The sequence below is a fragment of the Ochotona curzoniae genome, unplaced genomic scaffold (genome assembly GCF_017591425.1).
Source record: "Ochotona curzoniae isolate NIBS_2020 unplaced genomic scaffold, NIBS_Ocur_1.0 contig_2688, whole genome shotgun sequence".
NCBI classification, from domain to species: domain Eukaryota; kingdom Metazoa; phylum Chordata; class Mammalia; order Lagomorpha; family Ochotonidae; genus Ochotona; species Ochotona curzoniae.
This window is the reverse complement of record NW_024465553.1, coordinates 22,696,237-22,715,497: the sequence shown is the minus strand read 5'-3', so window position 1 is coordinate 22,715,497 and position 19,261 is coordinate 22,696,237. Positions and strand designations below refer to the sequence as shown.

Here is a 19,261-nt window from a genome sequence, read left to right as displayed (position 1 = left end):
TCTATGACAGTATTTGTATGTACTTGGTTACCTACATCTGCTTATCCTGTGGTTTACCCAAAAATTATCTTACATTGGAGAACATATGATATCCTTTTGGGACTGGCTTATTTTACTAAGCATGATGTTCTCCAGTTGTGACCTATTTTAAATCCTTTGTCAGTGATTTCTTTAGGAATATTAGAGGTCTTCAATAAGTTTGTAGAAAACAAATAGTATCAAAAACTATGCATGATTTACAGCATTTTTTTTTTTTTACCAAAGAAAACATGTTCTATTTACCTTTTTCAAGAAAGGGAGGGCATATTTCGAGGCTGTGTTAAGACTTGAAGCTTCAGGGCCCAGCAATCTTAGTGGTTAAAGTTCTCACTTTGAATGCAGCCAGGATCCCATATGGGCACTGGTTCTAATCCCAGCAGCTCCACTTCCCATCCAGCTCCCTGCTAGTGGCCTGGAAAAGCAGTCGAGGACAACCCAAAGCCTTAGGACCCTGCACCCGCAAGGGAGACCCAGAAGAGGCTCCGGGTTCCTGGCTTCAGATCGGCGCAGCTCTGGCCATTACAGCCACTTGGGGTGAACCAGTGGACAGAAGAACTTCCTGTCTGTCTGTCCTCCTCTCTGTATATCTGACTTTCCAAATAAATAAATAAATAAATAAAAATTTAAAAAGAAGCTTCAGAATGCACACACGATGACTTTCTGCTCCATTTTATTTTTCAAAGTAAGTAACAGTCCAGCCCAGTGGCAGGGAGAGAGAGATCTTTATTCTGTTGGCTCACTCCCTGAAGGGGCACAATATCCCAGGCTGGGCAAAATGAAGTCAGGAGTCATGAATTCTATCCAAGGACCCAAATGCTTAGGGCATTTTCCGTTACTTTTATAGGCACTTTAGCAAGGAGCTGAGCCAGAAGCAGACTAAGTGGGAGTCACCAACATTTATATAATTCAAATTAAAAAAAAGTAAAAATGTCCTAAAAGCTACAATGTATTTCAAATTGCTAATACAAGAGGCAGGAATTTGCCATGCTGATTAAGTTACCTTTGGGCTGGTATGGTGTAGCTGATGAAACCACCACCTCTTGTGCTGGCTTCCTGTATGGCGACAGTTCATGTCCCGCCTGCTCAGCGCCCAGTCTTGTTTCCTCCTGATGCCTGGGAAAGGCTACAGAGGATGGTTGTGCCGCCCACATGGGACACCTGTATTCCTGCCTCCTGGTTTCAGCTGAGTCTGCGCCTACACCTTACTGTTATGGCCAACTAGGGAGTGAACCTATAGCATGAACGATCTCACTCCCTGTGTCTCTCTCTTTTTTTTTTTCTCTTCCTCTCTTCCCTTCTTTCTTGTAACTCTAACTTTCAAATAAAATAAAGAGAAGCACCATTTTTTGTCATCCCATCCCATATCAGTGTGCCTATTTTGAACTCCAGTAACTACTTCCCATCCTGTTTCCTGCTGATGCACATGCTAAGAGGCAGCAATGATGGCTCACCCAGGCAGGAGACCTGAATTGAGTCCTGTCTTCTGAGTACGCCTAATCCACCCATGACTGTTGCAACTGTCTGGAGAGTTATTTGCTGGATGGAAGATTTCCGGCTCTCTCTGTTTCTGCCTTCCAAATAAAAAAACAATAAATCAATTTTAAAAATATAATTATCCAAAATTAATTTAACATTAGTTTCAAAACATTCTAACATCTTTCTTGCCTATTATGTAGATAGAAGAATGGATGGATATTGAATAAGATTTAACCATAAATAATTTTTAAAACTCTCTATAGCTATTACACAATAGCATTTTATTTTCCATTGAAAAGAAAAAAATAAAAGAGCTTACTTTGAAGTAACTATTTTAACTAGTATGTGATAAAGATCCTTCAAAGGGAGAAAAATTAGTAAAATCAGCAGTAGGCTATAGTCATGTGTTTTTATTTTAATCCTTTGGTGAAATTGATTAAATGCTATGAAGGATAAATTGATTAAATGCTTTGTTTTTCTTTTCATCTCTCTTCTTCTTGTCTTCAAATGTCAGTTCATTATATGCTCATCAGGAAAAACATATAGAATGCATCCAGCACATATACTAGAGCTCATTTCAAAATAGTTGTAGACATTGCAGAAGAAACACAAAAAGTGAGCCTAGACTACAGATGATCTGTGGCTTTCACTGAGAAAAATCAGGGGCAGCAAGAAACCCAGAAGAGTATGTAGTCGTTGTTGGAACACTTTGCCGTTCCCGCTGAGATGTTGTTAAATGTCTGTTATATATTACTAGAATCTTTTTTTGTAGATAAGGATTTAGCTCAAAATTAATGGTGGGCATCGGTACATTAGGATTAGTTTCATGAATCACTGTCCATTTTTGGAGCCTTCATCTTGATCGTGGTAGGTATCTTGCTATATCTGTTTCTTAAAGCAGCTGTGTATAGAAGGAAAAGTTAAAGAGTTTCATTCAAGTGCAGTCTCCCCAAGTTTGGAATATCAATGAGATTTTTTAGCATTTTGACAATTCATCTTTATGACCAACGTTAGAACTTCACATAGCTGCATTTTGCCTCTGAAAGACCCTTTGTTTTTGTTCTCAGCCACCAAATTCTGAGTTTATGACATGAGACTGCAGCTTTTTTCATATTTGATTATTGCTAGTATATTGCTAGGATATTTTTCCTCCAGCTTTTTATTCATGTATTTTATTAGTTATTGAAAGGAGAGGTAATTTTTTAAAGAAGTCTTTTTTTAAAAATTATTTTACTTGAGTGAGTTACAATGAGGGGAAAACAGAGAGAGACAGAGAGACAGAGATTCACCCATCCATTGGTTTACCCTGCAAATGTCCACAATGGCTGGAGCTGAGCTGATCTAGAGCCAGGAGCTAGGAACCTCTCCTGGGTCAACCACATAGGTGCAGGGGCTCAAGGCTTGGGACATCCTCTGCTGCTTTCCCAGGCCATGTACAGGGAGTTGAATTAGAAGTGGAACAGCCAGAACATGAACTGGTGCCCATATGCAATGCCAGCACCACAGAAAAAGGCTTAGCATCCTACGCCATCACACTTGCCTGAAGGGAATTGTACAGTATTATCTTCATTTTACCGCACTAACTCAGAAATCAAGGCAGTAATTTTTTTACAAGATTTATTTCGTTTTTATTGGAAATGCAAATCAGATTTGCGGAGAGGAGAGACAGAAAGATCTTTCATCTTCTGGTTTCCTTCTGAAGTGGTTGCAACAGCTGGACCTGAGCCAACTGGAAACAATGAGCCGGAAGTTTCCTCCGGGTCTCCCATGTGGCTTTGGGGTCCCAAGGTTTTGGGTCATCCTCCACTGCTAGGCCATTAAGCACAGAGCTGGTTAGGAAGTGAAACAGCCAGGACGTGAAATGACATCCACATTAGATCCTGGTGCCCGTACAGCGAGCATTTAGCCATTGCGCTATCATGCCAGGCTCAAGGCAGTAAATTTTAAAGAAATATCTTCCGTGTAAGAAATAATGATCACTGAAGTAGGCAGTGCTATTAGCCTTAGTTTTTCAACAGATGTAAAAGAAAGTATTATGAAGATATTCACTGAGAATTTCTTAACAACATCCTATGTAGTAAAGACAGCCAAATACTAAGGTGATCACAATGAAAGGTATCTTAAGAGGTGCAGAAAGAAATATGTTCAGATAAATTAGTTTCTAACAAGCTATGCTAAGTTCAATAACATAAATTGCAAAAGTAAGTAAACAAGATTGCTGTTTAACGTGATGGAAAAATGAGACTTGGAGTTTCTAGCCAGATACATGGTTAGAAAGCATAATAAGTCCAGTTTAATGTGTGTGTGAATTATCTTCTGCAGTCTTTTTGAAAATGCAGCTTCTGATTCTGTTGATGCAAATTTAGGTTTTATATTGCTAACAAGCTCCCAGATAATAGCAATGGGGTTGGTGTTCAGATCAAAAGCTTAGTAATGAGGTTCTTAGACAACTGTGGGTAAAGACAGTTCTGCCTATATATCCCGAAATGCTTACTTGTTAAATGAATTGTTAAATCAATAACTTCAGGAGTACCATGGAGTGAGTTAATTCTCTTTATGCTTCTGCAGACCAGTTGAATGAATGATAGAATTGCTGTTTTGTCTTGCACATCTAAATGCTAGCAAAAAAAAAAGTTGCACAAATATTGAATAATGAAATTATCCCTTACAAACACTTTGCTAAATCCTAAAGTGAGTTCATGGTATCAGGTATTACTTAAATAAATTAAGTTTGTGTGGTGAAGGTTACCAGCTATCCATCCTGAAGACAGAGGACTCTGAGTTAATTGTAATGCAGCTGATTTTAAGCTGTGTGACATTTTTGTGTGCCCACCTGGTTGAGTTGTTTGTGAAATGTACCCTTAGGTAAACAAACAGGTTGTCCTGTTAGACTTATAGTACTCAGTTGCTTGGCTGCTTTTTAGAATTATGTGAGAAGCTTTGAAAATCAGCTCCTTAGCCTGGATTCCAATGGTGGAGCACAGTATTTTTTTTTTTAAGCTTCACAGATAAATCCAGTGTCAATCAAAGTTATGGACCAATATTTATTATTACCTCTCTGAAGATAAGGTCAGTCTTATGTTTAACTCTTAACAATTAATGCATGATGGATGCTCCATAAATATTAGTTTCATCAGCAGATAAATTATGCTAGATATATATATTATCTATTGTGAAGCATTAGCATGGTTCAGTTATAGTCAATTTTAAATTATTATTAGGGTCTTGGAATGTGAAAAGTTTGAATGCCTTCTTGGCACTAGTCCTTTAAATTGGCATTATATTTGATATGGATATATCTTCCAGTTCAGATTTTTTGTTCTTGTTGTTAGTACAGCTTGCATTTTGTATCAAGATCTCAAGTAAGCAGTAAGGTCAGAGATGAGGAAACTGTGGCACAGGTACTCCAGTACTGAGACAGGGAATTTAGAAATTTCACAAAATGATCTAAGGTGCCTGAGGATATATTAGCAATAAACCAAGTCAGTTAATTGGCCATTGCTAAAATATGGTGTCAACCATGCTTTTTATCTGTCAGAAATAATTAAATACTTAGAATGATGAATATTTGTCTTGTCCTACTTTTTAAATAGAAACACAGACAATTGAAGTTTTAGCTTTAATGTATGAAATCATGTCATAACTATATCATTAATAATAGTCACCAATTTTTTTAGCTCTCCAGAACATAATTATCACATGTAAAGTATGAAAGTTCTTCAGTTAGGTTTTCAGTAGTCTACAACTTAATCTTTAAAAAGAAAAGTTTGTTGCTGTTAAACAGTGATGGCATGGAGGTATCCCCTTCATTTGAACTTTGGCATAGGCATTCATGTGATACTAGAGAAATGAAAAAATAACTCGTTATAGGAAAGAATCATTTTTAGATGTTGGATTCATCCTACCAAATAATTATTCTGCATTTTTGTATCATTGTTGAATCTCAGAACTGAAGACATGATATCATATCACTAAATGATATGATTGTATTTTTGAGTTTTACTTAATTTAAAAAGATAATGGAATAATGCCAAAGCAGCCCTGTGATTGTAATCAGTGAACTCTTAATAACCCTTAGTGTGAGGTAGATGAATAGAATCATCAATAGCTAGAAAAAGTCAATGGGCATGGATCCTAATTCCACTTTCCTACAGCCTAGCTGTGCAGTTTGGGTATTTTCTTTTTTAAAACTTGGATTTTAGTTATCCATAAACCAAAGAGGCAGATCTGCTAAGCTCTGTACCAGCTCTAAAATTTTGTAATAGTTAAGCTCATCTCTGTGTCATAGAATTGATAAGGAAATTGATAAGGCAATTTAGATAATCAGAAATTACCCATGAACAAATATTTTGATCCCCTTGAGCCTATTATTGGAAAAAGTGAATCAGACTATTTCCTTACATATAAGTGTAAATATTTAGCGGAAGTATGAATGTTTAGCTGAGAGGATTACAGTTGTTAAACAGTATGATCATATAAGTAACTTATAGAGGATCACTTTTTTAACTTCTTATTTCAGAGCAGTGTCAGATTTACAAAACACAAGTTGTGTTTTGTGTTTATGTGTAGCATAAAGATTTCTTGTGCATTCCACAGCCCACAGTGCAGGTTAAAATCCCATTATTGTGATATATGTGTCACAATTAATGAACCACATCTAGATTCTTGTACTTTTTGATTACCCAAAATTCTATCTATTTCTTCTGAACTTTCATTCTTTAGAAGTCAAGACTCTGTGTTCAGGTGGGCGTGTTTTGTGTTTTTAACTCTTGTGTATAACGGAACACATGGGATATTTACCCTACTGTGTCTACTTTCTTTTCATTCAACATGATATTTCTAAGTCCATCTGTTTAACTGCAGCTGTGAAGATTTCATTATTTGTTACCAATGAGTAGTAATTCATTATGTGTGTGTGTTTCATATATTGTGGTGATGGACATCTTTTCTGAATTCATACATTGGCTATCCTCAACTGTGACAGACACAGTGGAGCAGTAATCTCTTTGATAGAATGAGTCCATGGCTCATATATATATGTGTGTGTATAATTTTTTTCAGTAGTGTGATATCAAGATCTAATGACAAAGTCTATTTGTGTGAAATCTTTTAACATGAGTGTATTTTTGAATGACTGAAAAGAGAACTTCAAATATACCTTTAAACTACTTTGTAATTGGGCCCAGTGCAATAGCATAGTGGTTAAAGTCCTCACTTTGAACGTGCTGTGATCCCATATGGGTGCCAGTTCCAATCCCGGGGACCCTGCTTCCCATGCAGCTCCCTGCTTGTGGCCTGGGAAAGCAGTCAAGAATGGACCAAAGCCTTAGGACACTGTACCCGTGTGGGAGGCCCGGAAGAACCTCCTGGCTCCTGGCTTCAGATTGGCTCAACTCCAGCCGTTGCGGCCGCTTGGGGAGTGAACCATTGGATGGAAGATCTTTCTCTTTGTCTCTCATCAGCCTTTCCAATAAAAATAAATGAATCTTTAAAAAATACTTTATAATTAGTTTTAAAACTATTTCTGCTATTTTATATGTTTGATTTAATTCAAGGATTTGGTATTTGCATATTCATTTTGTATAAATAATAACTTAAATACTCCAAACTGCTGAGCTTTGTGACCAAGATTGAAACTGTTCATTGTTTTGAGCTTGAAAATGGTATCAGTTGTTGAAAGGAACCTGTTTCCTCGCTTCCTGTGAAGTGTGTAAGGACTGACGTATTTTGAGCAGTCATGCAAGTCCTTCTGTGTGACAGTACTACTGTTTTCTTTCAGGAAACCCTGATAGATTGGTGTGATGAAAAGGAACTTAATTTGATCTTAACAACTGGAGGGACAGGGTTTGCACCACGAGATGTCACTCCGGAGGTAAGATAGTACTTGTCATTTTCATATTTGAGGCTAGACCGACTAATCATGATTTTTAATTCTATAGTATTTTGATGATTTTGTGAGGCAGAATAACTGACTTGTGGTTATAAGAATGTGAAAATATGATTGTTGATGAGTTATTATGAAAAATATTTTTGCATTCTTTTCTTTGGACTTAAACTAGAAATGATACAATATGAAGAAGTTTGAACTAGTCCAGTGGTGGTCTACGTAACAGGTAAACTGTAGACACATTACTAAACAGGTGGCGGAATTCTGGTGGCATTGCACCTGCTCTGCTTTCCTTGTCAAAAGAATTAAAAACTGCATCAGTTTTCCCTTTCCCTAAATTACCATGTCGTTTGTCCCAACGTATAGTTATTTCAGTAAAATAGGTATGCCAGTTTTATAGTGCTATTGATGAAAATGATGTGTTATTTTTAAAATATTTGAATAAAAAATAAAGTAAAAAAATGAAGTTAATGCCAAGGCTTCATGCCACAAAAATCACTTTCACACTTGGCACAGGAATAAAAATTATATTAGGAGTTTTTACTTTAGTAAGCGATATTCATTAGTACTGTGTCTTTGTTTTCTTTATTAAAGAAGTTACATATTTCATATTCCACTTAGAAGTCACATGGAAACTTAAATTACCACTTGTGACAGTTTGGTTTATTCCCTAAAATGTGTTTCTTGGCTCAGTTTCAACTTAATGTTAATCGTGTCCTATTTTGAAATCGGCATGTTGTCTACTGCCTTAACACCAAGGTCCTTTTACTCTTCTGTTAAATAATTACTATCCTTTTTATGCTACTAGAGTGTTTTTCAAAGTAGCCTTCATGATAATCAACCAAAATTTTATTAAAACACAAATTTTTTTATTCTAACTCTAGAATCTTAGATTCAGTATGTCTGTAGTGACATTTGTTTACCAGATCCAATACTGTACTTCAAACTTCTGTAGTATGTGAAGATATAATTTTTAAGCCAGTGTAAAATATTTCTATTCTATGCAAAAGAAAATCATGGTACCTGAATTTTTTTATTATAATTAGGTTTATAAATAAAGTTGTTTTGCTTTTAAAGCTAATGGAAAAGTTTTATCCGAAGTGTTATGTTAACTGCATAAATAAGATCATTCATGAACAATTTATTTATCTTCTGAGTCTTATAAGGAAATGGTTCTTTGGACAGTTCTAAATTTCTTTTCTGATGTTAGGTGTACTAAGAAATACAATCAAGAATGAAACTATCTTTTAGAAAGGTGTATTTGTATTTCCTTGTTAAGGTCACTGTGTATATGAAAGAACTGATTTCTGGAGTCAGTTGTGTTAAGTGTTTCAAAAGAGTTGCTTTTGGCTTTTTATATCCCTGTTTTTTGTATGATGGTTAAAATTTTCATATTACTGTTTAGTTTCATTCATAAATGTAGAGAAATTTTACCACAGATTACTTTCATACCAAGTAATAACGTTTTAATTGTGAGGAATAGTTAATATACCATTGTAGGTAATACAAAAATGCTAGGTTGGATTCTGGCTTTTGTTGCTTATTAATAAAGTGATCGTAGAATGTATTTTTTTAAACCATATTTCTAATACCATGTGTGAGACTTTTTCTCATACCAGTCAATTCTGTAATTCTCTGTATACCAAATGTCCCTCTTTTCATTTCAATTCTACTCTGACCTACCTACCTGGAATTAGAATCAGCTGCCTATGTGTTATTAGAATCAGGTTTAACATCTCAGGTTTTATAGTTATACATATATTTGCCATAACTGCCTATATCAAGATAGGTGGAAGTTCCATGACTCCCCAGTGATGAAAACCTTGCACAGAAGCTGTGTGAATGACATTGTTCGCCATCTTTGGTAGAGCTCCCATCATATTATAAATGCAACTATTCATTCATTTGATATAGGCAGTTATGGCAAATATATGTATAACTATAAAACCTTTAAAAAGAAACTGAAACGTAATGTAGGATCACCAGAAAACAGTTCGACTAGCTTCTCGTTTTTATATTTCTAATTAATTGCTGTTTTTTAAATATCTAAATGTTTTTAAATATTTATTATTTTTTTTAATTGGAAAGTTAGATATACAGAGAAGTGGAGAGACAGAGAAATATCTTCCGTCCTCTGATTCACTCCCAACATGGCTGCAATGGCCAGAGTTGAACTGACCTGAAACCAGGAGCCAGGAGCCTCTTCTGGGTCTCTCATATGGGTGCAGGGTCACAAAATTTTGAGCCATCCTCAACTGCTTTCCAAGGCAACAAGCAGGGAGCTGGATGGAAAGCAAGGCCGCTAGGATTAGAACCTGAGCCTGCGCCCGAATGAGATTCTATCGCATTCAAGGCAAGGACTTGAGCTACTAGGCTACTGTACCAGGCCCAACATCTAAAAATTTTTAGTTATTCATTTTTATTGGAAAGGCAGATACAGACAGAAGGAGATACGGAGAGAAAGATCTTCCATCTACTGCTTTACTCCTCAAGTGGCTGCAATGGCTGGAATGGAGGTAGTCCAAAGCCAGGAGCCAGGAACAACTTCTGGGTCTCCTACGTAGGTGCAGGGTTCTAAGGCTTTGGACTATCCTGTATTACTTTCCCAGGCCACAGGCAGGGGACTGGATAGGAAGCACAACAGCTGGGATAGGATCTGGTGCCCATATGGCATCCCAGCATGTATAAGGCAAGGATTTAGCCATTGAGTCAGCGTGCCAGGCCCAGCAATATTGCTCTTGTTAAACAACCTAAGGTGGGTTGAACCCTGTCCTTGGCAGCAGCTTAGGGGACTTTTCCCCACCTGCACCAAAAGGACACACAGAGACTTTCCGTGAGAAATTTCCCCTGAGAGGAGAAAAGGCCAGAAAGGTTGTGGAGGGATGGACACCCAAATCCAGATCCACAAAAACTCTTGTCTAAATGCAGACTGGGTCTTGGTTCTTCAGTGAAAAGCCTTCCTGGTTTGTCATTTGTCCTTTGTAATCTGTTCATTACACTTGGTTATCATGCTTGCTATTTTATGCTCTCTGTCATGGATTATGGTTAGTCAAATAGTTAAACTTCCACTGACTATTCTTCGTGCCACTTAGTTAGTTTCTGTTGAAACTTATTTATAAGCACATAATAATCTACATTGTTCCAACTTTAATTTAGATTTGGGAAAGTCTTTTTCACCATTGTCTCTGATTTTTATGGTCTGATGAAGACTGAGTAATTTGTTGGCACTGATGAAGTGCTAATAGGGATAAATATATAGATCTTAAGAAATCATTGCTTTCCAGAGCATTAGCTCGTCATGTCCCATCATTGCTTAAAAGAAATGTGTCCAAAAGTTATTATCACATAAAGCATCTTTTATTAGCCTTACAAAGTAAAAATGGGTTACAAAATTTAACTAATGTTTAATTCTAGAATCCGCTAAAAGATTAGGAAGCATCTATGGGAGAATATCTGTAATTATTAAAAAATAATCATATGTTATAGTAAATTGGAAACTAAAAAATATTTATAAGGTAAAACAATTTTCAGCCATTTACCAAAGCATACTAGAATTAAGGATTATATATTAATGTACTTATTTCACTCATAAATTAAAGTTAAATAAATCTCAGAATGTTTGTATCTAGTCATTCATCATGCTCTATATCTTTCTCAATATGTGTAAAAATCATGGTGGGCCCGGAGTTACAAAACTGGTTAAGAAATAGTCCGTAATCTAAGAAAACTTACAGTGCCACCGTTTTGGCAAAGTAGCCCACAGGTCAGATCTATCCTGACAACTCTCCTCCTTGGCCAGTGAGTAAACTCTTTTGCATATTTTAATGAATGGGAACAAATTGAGAGTAATAATACCGTGATACATGAAAATTATTTGAAATTTAAATTTCCATGCCCAAAGAAGTTTTACTGGAGCACAGGATTTTTCTACATTTAGGTATTTGTGTTTACACCAGGTGAGTTGAATAGATGTCATAAACAGAAAATGGTGTTTCCTGGAAAACCTTAAATAATTACCATTTACACAAAATGTTTGCTAACCTCTGAGCTGCTAAATGGCAAATAGTCATCAAAATCCATAATTTTATTATTGGCTTTCTTTAGTAATTTTAAATGTGTTGTTTTTAGATGAAGGAAATAAAAGCTCTACTACCACATTGAAATGAGTCACTGTGTTATAGTGCAATAAAAATAAAATATTTCTTATTGTAAGTGGCATATAAATCTTGGACTTACAAACATGAAGACAGTTGATTTGTTGTACATGAGGTCATATGCTGCTCTTACAAGGTCTGTAACTAGTGTTCTTACCAATATTTCCTGACTAAAAGATATGAGGTTGTCAGTGACTATTAACGAAAAATAATAATTGGTAATTACGCAAAAGAAGGAATAACAAAAATTTCAAGAAAATACAAATTTGATATAAAGGATATTCATCTTTCTTAAAGGATTATTTTAATGAATTAGTATGAAAGTAAAGAGGCATGCAACAATATGACCAGTGCCGAAAGGGGGGAAAGACTCACAGCCCGGGAAAAAGGAAACCCAAATGTGTAAGGCCATGAGTTTCAGAAGGCCTATTTGTGATTCCTTTAGAACAGGTTACCTTCTAAACTTTTACTTTAAATTAATATTATTTATGGTTGAATGAAAATGTTATTTCCTGAGGCATATAAACAGTTTTGTACTTAAGGTATTAATATTTATGTATTCACTTGATATGCATGTGTACTTGGTCTTTTTAAATTTATTTTGTAATCATTCATCATTTTTCTTTCTTACATTACAATGTTTGAAAACCAAGAATACTGTGTAAGTACTGGAAAGAAGACAAATTAAACCTGAAATGCTAACTACCTGTTAGAAGTTACATTTAATGCTGTCACCTAGAAATCTTGGTGCTTGAAATACTGAAAATTAGATTGAATAAAATATATCACTTTTTAGTATCTCATTTGACACAGTTTTTATGAATTTTTATGAGCTATTTCTGAACATGGAAAATTGTCTTAACGCGTTGGGATATGGTATGATACAGTGGAAAAATACGTAAAGTTGGACCTATATATGAACAGCAATTCCGTTAGTACTAACTGTATAATGTAAGGCAAGTTAATCTTTCCCCCTCCTTTGTGTTCTGACCTCAGATGCTAAAATAATTCATGCCTACCTCTTCAAGATATTGAATCTAATATTTCATATAATTAGAAAGAACCAGTTGCAAAGAAAACTGATACATGTGTAAACTTTGTTATGTGTAAACAACTGTTTTAAGTGCGTTAATGTAGTCAAGAACTATCAGATGAGATGGTACTATTGTTTCATATATTTTAAAGATGGCAAAACAGAGAGAGATTAGTTGGATTTCATAAGATTTTTCTAAGCTTGTGGCAATAATGCAAGTACAAAGATTTAACATAATGCCTGTCATCTTTGTAAATTCTCACTAAATGTTTGTTTTGATCTTACTGCTTTCTTCCTCTTTTAAGCAATTGATGCCACCTACTACCTCTAGCAAGATGTGGTAGCCTGAAGTCCTTCTGCTCTAGTCATTAGGTTTCTGGTCACTCTTGCTAATTTTAAATATACCTGGTGGACATGCTTAAAAAATAAGTGTCAGTGTTTTCCCCACTACTACCTTAAGTCATGACACGCACACAAAAATAACAGTAAGATTTTCTGTAGTCTGTATGATGTGAGTAAAGGGTGTTAACATACTTGACTAAAATAGCTCTACAGTTCTGCCTTTAAACATTTCTTGATACAAAATTAATTAGGAACATAATCAATGTAACTAAACAAGTCTTTTCATTTTGGATTTCTAATTCCTTTATACCCTAATATTTTATTAGAATTTGGCTTAGAACAGCTTATATTTATGATAGGATAGCTTTTTTGCAATAGCTTACTTTATGCCTGCGACTTATAATTATTTTTGCATTAGCCATTGAAAATAAGCATGTGTTTCAGAGCATAGACACAAAAGGCCCTTTCTATTTGCTAACAACATTCATGGTCCTTGTTTAACTTAGCATATGTGGAGCTTATATGGGCTTAGTGCTAAAGTTTATGAACTCCTAAAATAGTCACAAACCTGGACCATATAAATCTTTGCCTGAAATGTTCAGCCAAGTATTTCTCTCTTTTTAGGTTTATTTTATTTATTTGAAAGACAGAGTTAAGAAAAAAGGACAAATGGAGAGAGAAACATTTGTCTGCTATTGTATATCCCAAAGCCCTGTAATGGCCTGGAGCTTCATGCAACTCACCCACATGTGTGCATGTTTGCAAGAATTGGGCCATCCTCTACTGCTTTCCCAGGCATAGTACCAGGAAGCTGAATCAACCCTGGAGTCCTGAGACTCAAACCAGTGCCCCTTTGGGATGCCCGTCCCACAGGTGATGGCCTTATTCACTGCCACAGCACTGGGACCATCCAAAGTATTTCTTTACAACAATTGAAAGAGTTGGACACAAACACACACGTGCACAGAGAGAGAGATCCATCTGTCTGCTTATTCACTTGCCAGATGGCTACAACAGCCAGTGCTGAACCAGGTTGATGCAAGAAGCCATGAGTTTATTCTGGGTCTCCCATGTGGATGGAGGGACCTAAACACTCACACTTTTGCTTTCCTTAGGCCATTAGCAAGGAGCTGAATCATAAGTGGAACAGCTAGGGCTTGAATGACTCCCATATGGGATGCCAGCATCTCAGGTGGCAGCTTTACGCACTATACTGTAATGCTGGCCCCAAGTGGTACTTATAAATTAAAATTGAAGAGAGAAAGAAGTTTCAGGAGAGGAGAGAGACATTCCTTGTGACAATAGGGAGAAAATATAATCTATGAGCAAGGCATGTAAGAATAAAAAGTGGAAAGTAAGCCACTGCCCATGTGAAGCACAAGTTAGAATTCTGGCTGCTGCATTTCCACTCTAGCTCCAGCTAATGCACCTGTGAAAGCAGTGGGAGATGACCCAAGCACTTGGGCTGCTGCTGTAGTCGAGTTGCAGCCGAGTTTGGAACTGGAGAAAGGTGCATGGAGTAGGCGTAGAGAGAAAAGAAATGGACCACTAAAATTTCAGGATCATAGTAGACAATGCAAGCAAGCTGTCCCCTTTATTTATACAGAAGCAGTCACAAGCCCTGGCACAGACTTTTTTGGTCATGGTCAAGTGGGTGTTTCCAAGGATAATTCCACCCTTTGTTCCACCTTAAAGCTCTTAATAGAAGTTGTCAATAGACAGTGCATATCAATCAGTAACACATTCCTACTACAATCCTCATTCTGCAGCTTAATCTTGAATCAGTTAAGGGAAGAAATGCATCACAACAAAAGGAGAATCTGAAGATCAAGGATGGTCTAATGGGAGCAGCAGAGACAGATACAGCAGGAATTGTAAAAGGCCCTTTGGCAAGACTTATCAGCATCATCAACTTCCAAGCTCACTCTGATAGTAAAAAACCAGCACCACCTCAGCAAACAATGGCTGAATAGATTACATAATTCTTCCACGGGGTGGTCCAGTGTCCATGCACAGGAAGGTGGAACTGCTTTTCAGGTGGTTGTAGAGACATCCACTGGGCCTTGCCATGCAGCGGGAAATTCCTTGCAGCCTTGCCTGTAGTGGAACAGTATTCTTCACACCTTCATGTCTTCTACACCCACTGCATGGACCCCAACAGGCTGCTGCCGCCTATGTGGGATATTTGAATGGAGTTCCATGCTCCTGGCTTCAAGCTCTCCAGCCCAAGCTGTTGTGGCCACTTAACGGCCATTTGGTTTAGTGAAACAGCATATTCAAGGTGTTGCTTGCTTTCTATCTCTGTCTTCTCCTTCCATTTCTGTGTCTCCCTGTCCCCCATACTCTGACTACAAATTTAGTTGAAAGAGTTACAGAAAGTCAAAGAGAAGGGAGAGACATTCCATCCTTTATTTCACTCCTGAAATATACTTCAGCCACTGCTAAACCAGGCCAAACCCAGGATGTTGGTGTTTCATCCAGGTCGTCCACCTGGGTAAAGATGCCGTGATACCTGGGCCATCTTTTGCTGTTTTGCTGGACCATCATCAAGGAGCTAGATTGGAAGTGCAGGAACATGAACTGGAACTATATGGGATGCTGACTTGGCAGGCATGGCTTTATTTGCTAAGCTGCAGTGCCATCACCAGCAATATAAATCCACTAAAGATACATTCAAACTAAAACTTTCATCTTTCAATTTCCTTTTTTCTTTAAGATTTACTTATTTTTATTGGAATAGCAGATCAGACTTACAGAGATGGAGAAACAGAGAGAAATATCTTCCAGCCACTGGTTTACTCCCCAAATGGCCCCAAAGGCCAGAGCTGAGCCAATCTGAAATCAGGAGCCAAGAGCTTCTTCCAGGTCTCCCACATGAGTTTAGGGTCCCAAGGGTTTGGCCTGCTCTACTGCTTTCCCAGGCCACAAGCAGGGAACTGGATGGGTAGTGGAGCAACTTAGGACATTAACAAATGCCCATATGGGATCCCAGCATGTCCAAGATGATATTGAGCCATTGCACCTGACCCTTCATCTTGCAGTTTCTACTTTTGCCCTTATTCTACCATAACAGTGACCCAGAGGTTAATTTCTTTTTTATGAACATGTCTGAGAAGAAATACTGTATTTTTTTTCTTAAATCTTCTTAGTTTTGTATTAACTTAAATTCATTTCTTTCTACCAGTCGTAACCATGTAGGACATAAACTCTCAGTATTAAAAAGAAAAGCCTCATTGTATATTGGGAATAGTAGAAAATTTAAAGTTAAACTATCTAAATAAATAATTATAGAAATCAATGACTTTACAATTAAAACTAACAGCAGCAATTCATATTCCACGTAGCAACAGTAAATGGGAAAAATTACATTGCTGCTGAGTTCAGAATTTTGAGACAAGGCCAGACTAAAAATTTCATACCTGAAGAACCCACAAATAAAATTTCTCCTCGCCTTGCACGCCCAGGATCCCATATGGGCGCCGGTTCTAATCCCGGCAGCCCTGCTTCCCTTCCAGCTCCCTGCCTGTGGCCTGGGAAAGCAGTCGAGGACAGCCCAAGGCTTTGGGAACCTGCACCTGCGTGGGAGACCTGGAAGAGGCTCCTGGCTTCGGATTGGCATAGTATCGGCCCGTTGCGCTCACTTGGGGAGTGAATCATCGGACGGAAGATCTTCCTCTCTGTCTCTCCTCTCTGTATATCCACCTTTCCAATGAAAAAATAATAAAAATAAATCTTTAAAAAAAAAAAATTTCTTCAATTTTTTTATATGCCTGGTTGCATGTCTACTCTGTACCAAAGTATGTTGTCTGCTTTTATGTGGCCCCATAGCAAAGCAAGATCATATCTTGAGTAAACATACAAATGAATACTGATACAAATTATGATAAGTTCTCTTTCCGTTGGACTTCTAACTACAAAATGTTATTGTCTAGACAACTATATATAAAGCTAAATAATTTAGTAATGAAGAACACAGATTATTACGATGTTTGTTTTAAATCTCATATACACCTCTTGCTTTTTATAACCTAACTTTCCATACCTCAATTTTCTTGCATGTAACTTGAAGAGAATTCTTGTTTTATAAACAGTTGTATTATTTAAACGCATGGAACTGAGGCACTAAAAAAATACTTACCTTCCATATAAATATTTACTGTCATTTGTAATATGAATAAGAAGAGCTTTCGCTTTAAAAAGTTTTGTTTTTCCAGAAACAATAGGTTAAAGGACACTGTGACACTGGTGTCCCATTAGCAGAGTGCAGGTTCAAGTCTGGCTGCTCTGCTTCTCCCCAGGGGTAGCATCCCTAGCATCTGGGCCATCTGTTCTGATCTACGTGGGAAGACCACAGTGGCTTGCTGACCTACAGGACACTCTGCTACCCGTGGTGGCGTCTCTGAGTGTAGTTCCAAGTCTGGCTTCATTTTGGCATTGTCCAACAAAGGAAAGCTGTTTCTCCCTTTCTTCGAGCAGGCCATTCAAGTAAATAATCAGTCTTTAAAAAGGGACAAAAACCCTACCACCTAAACTGGACAGATGTGAGTGGATAAGAAATATTGATAAGAACATTCTAAGTACTTACTATATCTTGAATTTGTCAGATTAATGAAATCTTGAACTCACACTTCCTACTCATTTTCCACTAATAAAATTAAGACTCTGGCATACCATGATGCTTTTCTTTCTGAGGGATGCGGGGAGGCACAGGGAGTGTCTTACATGTTAAGACATTGATTGAGCGATATCTTTAAATATCTTACAGGTATAAATTCTGTAAGCAGATTTATCTAGAAATATAGAAAAGAAAATTTCATAATATTTATTTCTTTATCATCATTTGAAATCAAGAATGTGAAATATTTCTCTGTGTATTAGATAATCATTTACAGAATAACTTTTTTCACAAGAATATAGGGGTTATTAAGTGAATTTATGTCTATTAAAAACTGTGAACTTTTCAAGATAACATCACTGTATAAATGAGGGCGGAATATTGTCATTGTCTTCCATAAGGTAAACTGATACGGAGTCAGAAGGTAGAGTCAAATAAATAATTTAGAATGAGTATAATAAATTTATCACCGTCACTTACTTGGGAACCTGGAAAGAGCATGGCTACTGTTACAGGATGGAGGGAGTCATCATTTCAAATCGTCATTAATGAGGTACAGGTGAGAACTTTGAGAGGCAATCCAAGTGGTTTCAAAAGGTGTTGAGAAAAAGAAACCGTAAAGCTGTCAAAAGTATGATGTTTTAGGATAACTGTTGTCAGCTTCACTGAGGGGGGTGGGAGGAGAGAGACCAAGGATCACAGGCAAAAATGCAAAGGAAATAGTTGATTATACTAGAAGGAACTCATATAAAAGAAAATAAATTATTCTGTTCAACAAAGAATGAAGATAGTATGTTCATGGTAGATGCCATTAGGATAATTTGTCTCCCATCAGCTACTTCACAAGTTTCTGTTGATTTGAATCAGCAAATAATGTATCTTTGCATGTAGTAGTCCTTAGTGTGAAATTTTTATGGGAGAAAAATCTAAGTCAGTTTCGATTAAGAAATTATTTTGAATAAAGTTTTGCAAATTTTAAAAATTTGTGGTAGACATTTGGCCTGTTGGCTTAGGCCTGGGTTAGAACTGGAATACCATTATCCCTTCTCAGAATGTGTGGCTTCGGTAGCTGGCTCCAGCACCTGACTCTAGCTTTCTGTCAGTGCACACCCTGGAAGCAGTGGTGATGGGTCAAGGAATTGGGTTCCTGCTCCCTATATGGGACACCTGGATTGAGTTCTCACTTCCCAGCTGCAGCCCTCACACATCAGGAGCATTTCAGGAGCAAACCAAAAAATGGGAGCATCTCTCACTCTCTGTCTAGATAGATACAGGGATAGATAGATAGATAGATGTATATAGATATATGTATGTTTGTCTCTACCTATAAGATACAAATTTTGAACTGTTCCTAAAAGCTATAGATATTTCAATCAATGAGAAAATAGTTTTTAGTATTATGTAAGCATAACAGAGTCTTACAATGTCTAGAATTATGATGATTTCATACTGTGGTATATTAACAACCCTACCTACTGAAATAAGGTTACTTTAGTAATAACTCCATTGATAAGACTAAAAAGAGATGCACACCATAGCAGTTGCAGTTACTCATGTTATACTGTGTGAGGCAGTCCATTGTGAGCACTGTTCCCTCTCTCATTCCCTCCCTTTGACCATATATTAGGAGTTAACAATCCTATCACTTATCTTTTAAGATGGGCTGCTGCGTGGAGTAGAGGAATGAATTTCACTGTCAGAAATAAATTATATTA

The 19,261-nt window shown here is 36.9% G+C and overlaps 1 protein-coding gene across 12 annotated transcripts in view; it reads left to right on the top strand.

The window, feature by feature from the left end:
- GPHN (gephyrin) overlaps window positions 1-19,261 on the top strand; it is a 276,180-nt gene that overhangs the window by 78,123 nt on the left and 178,796 nt on the right. For 11 of the 12 annotated variants that reach the window (XM_040975435.1, XM_040975432.1, XM_040975433.1 and 8 more), the window contains exon 4: window positions 7,295-7,387. The exons of the other annotated variant lie outside the window; for it this stretch is intronic. In XM_040975435.1, coding sequence (XP_040831369.1) covers window positions 7,295-7,387 — 93 coding nt within the window. The remainder of the gene's footprint in view (window positions 1-7,294; window positions 7,388-19,261) is intronic. 12 annotated transcript variants of the gene reach the window in all.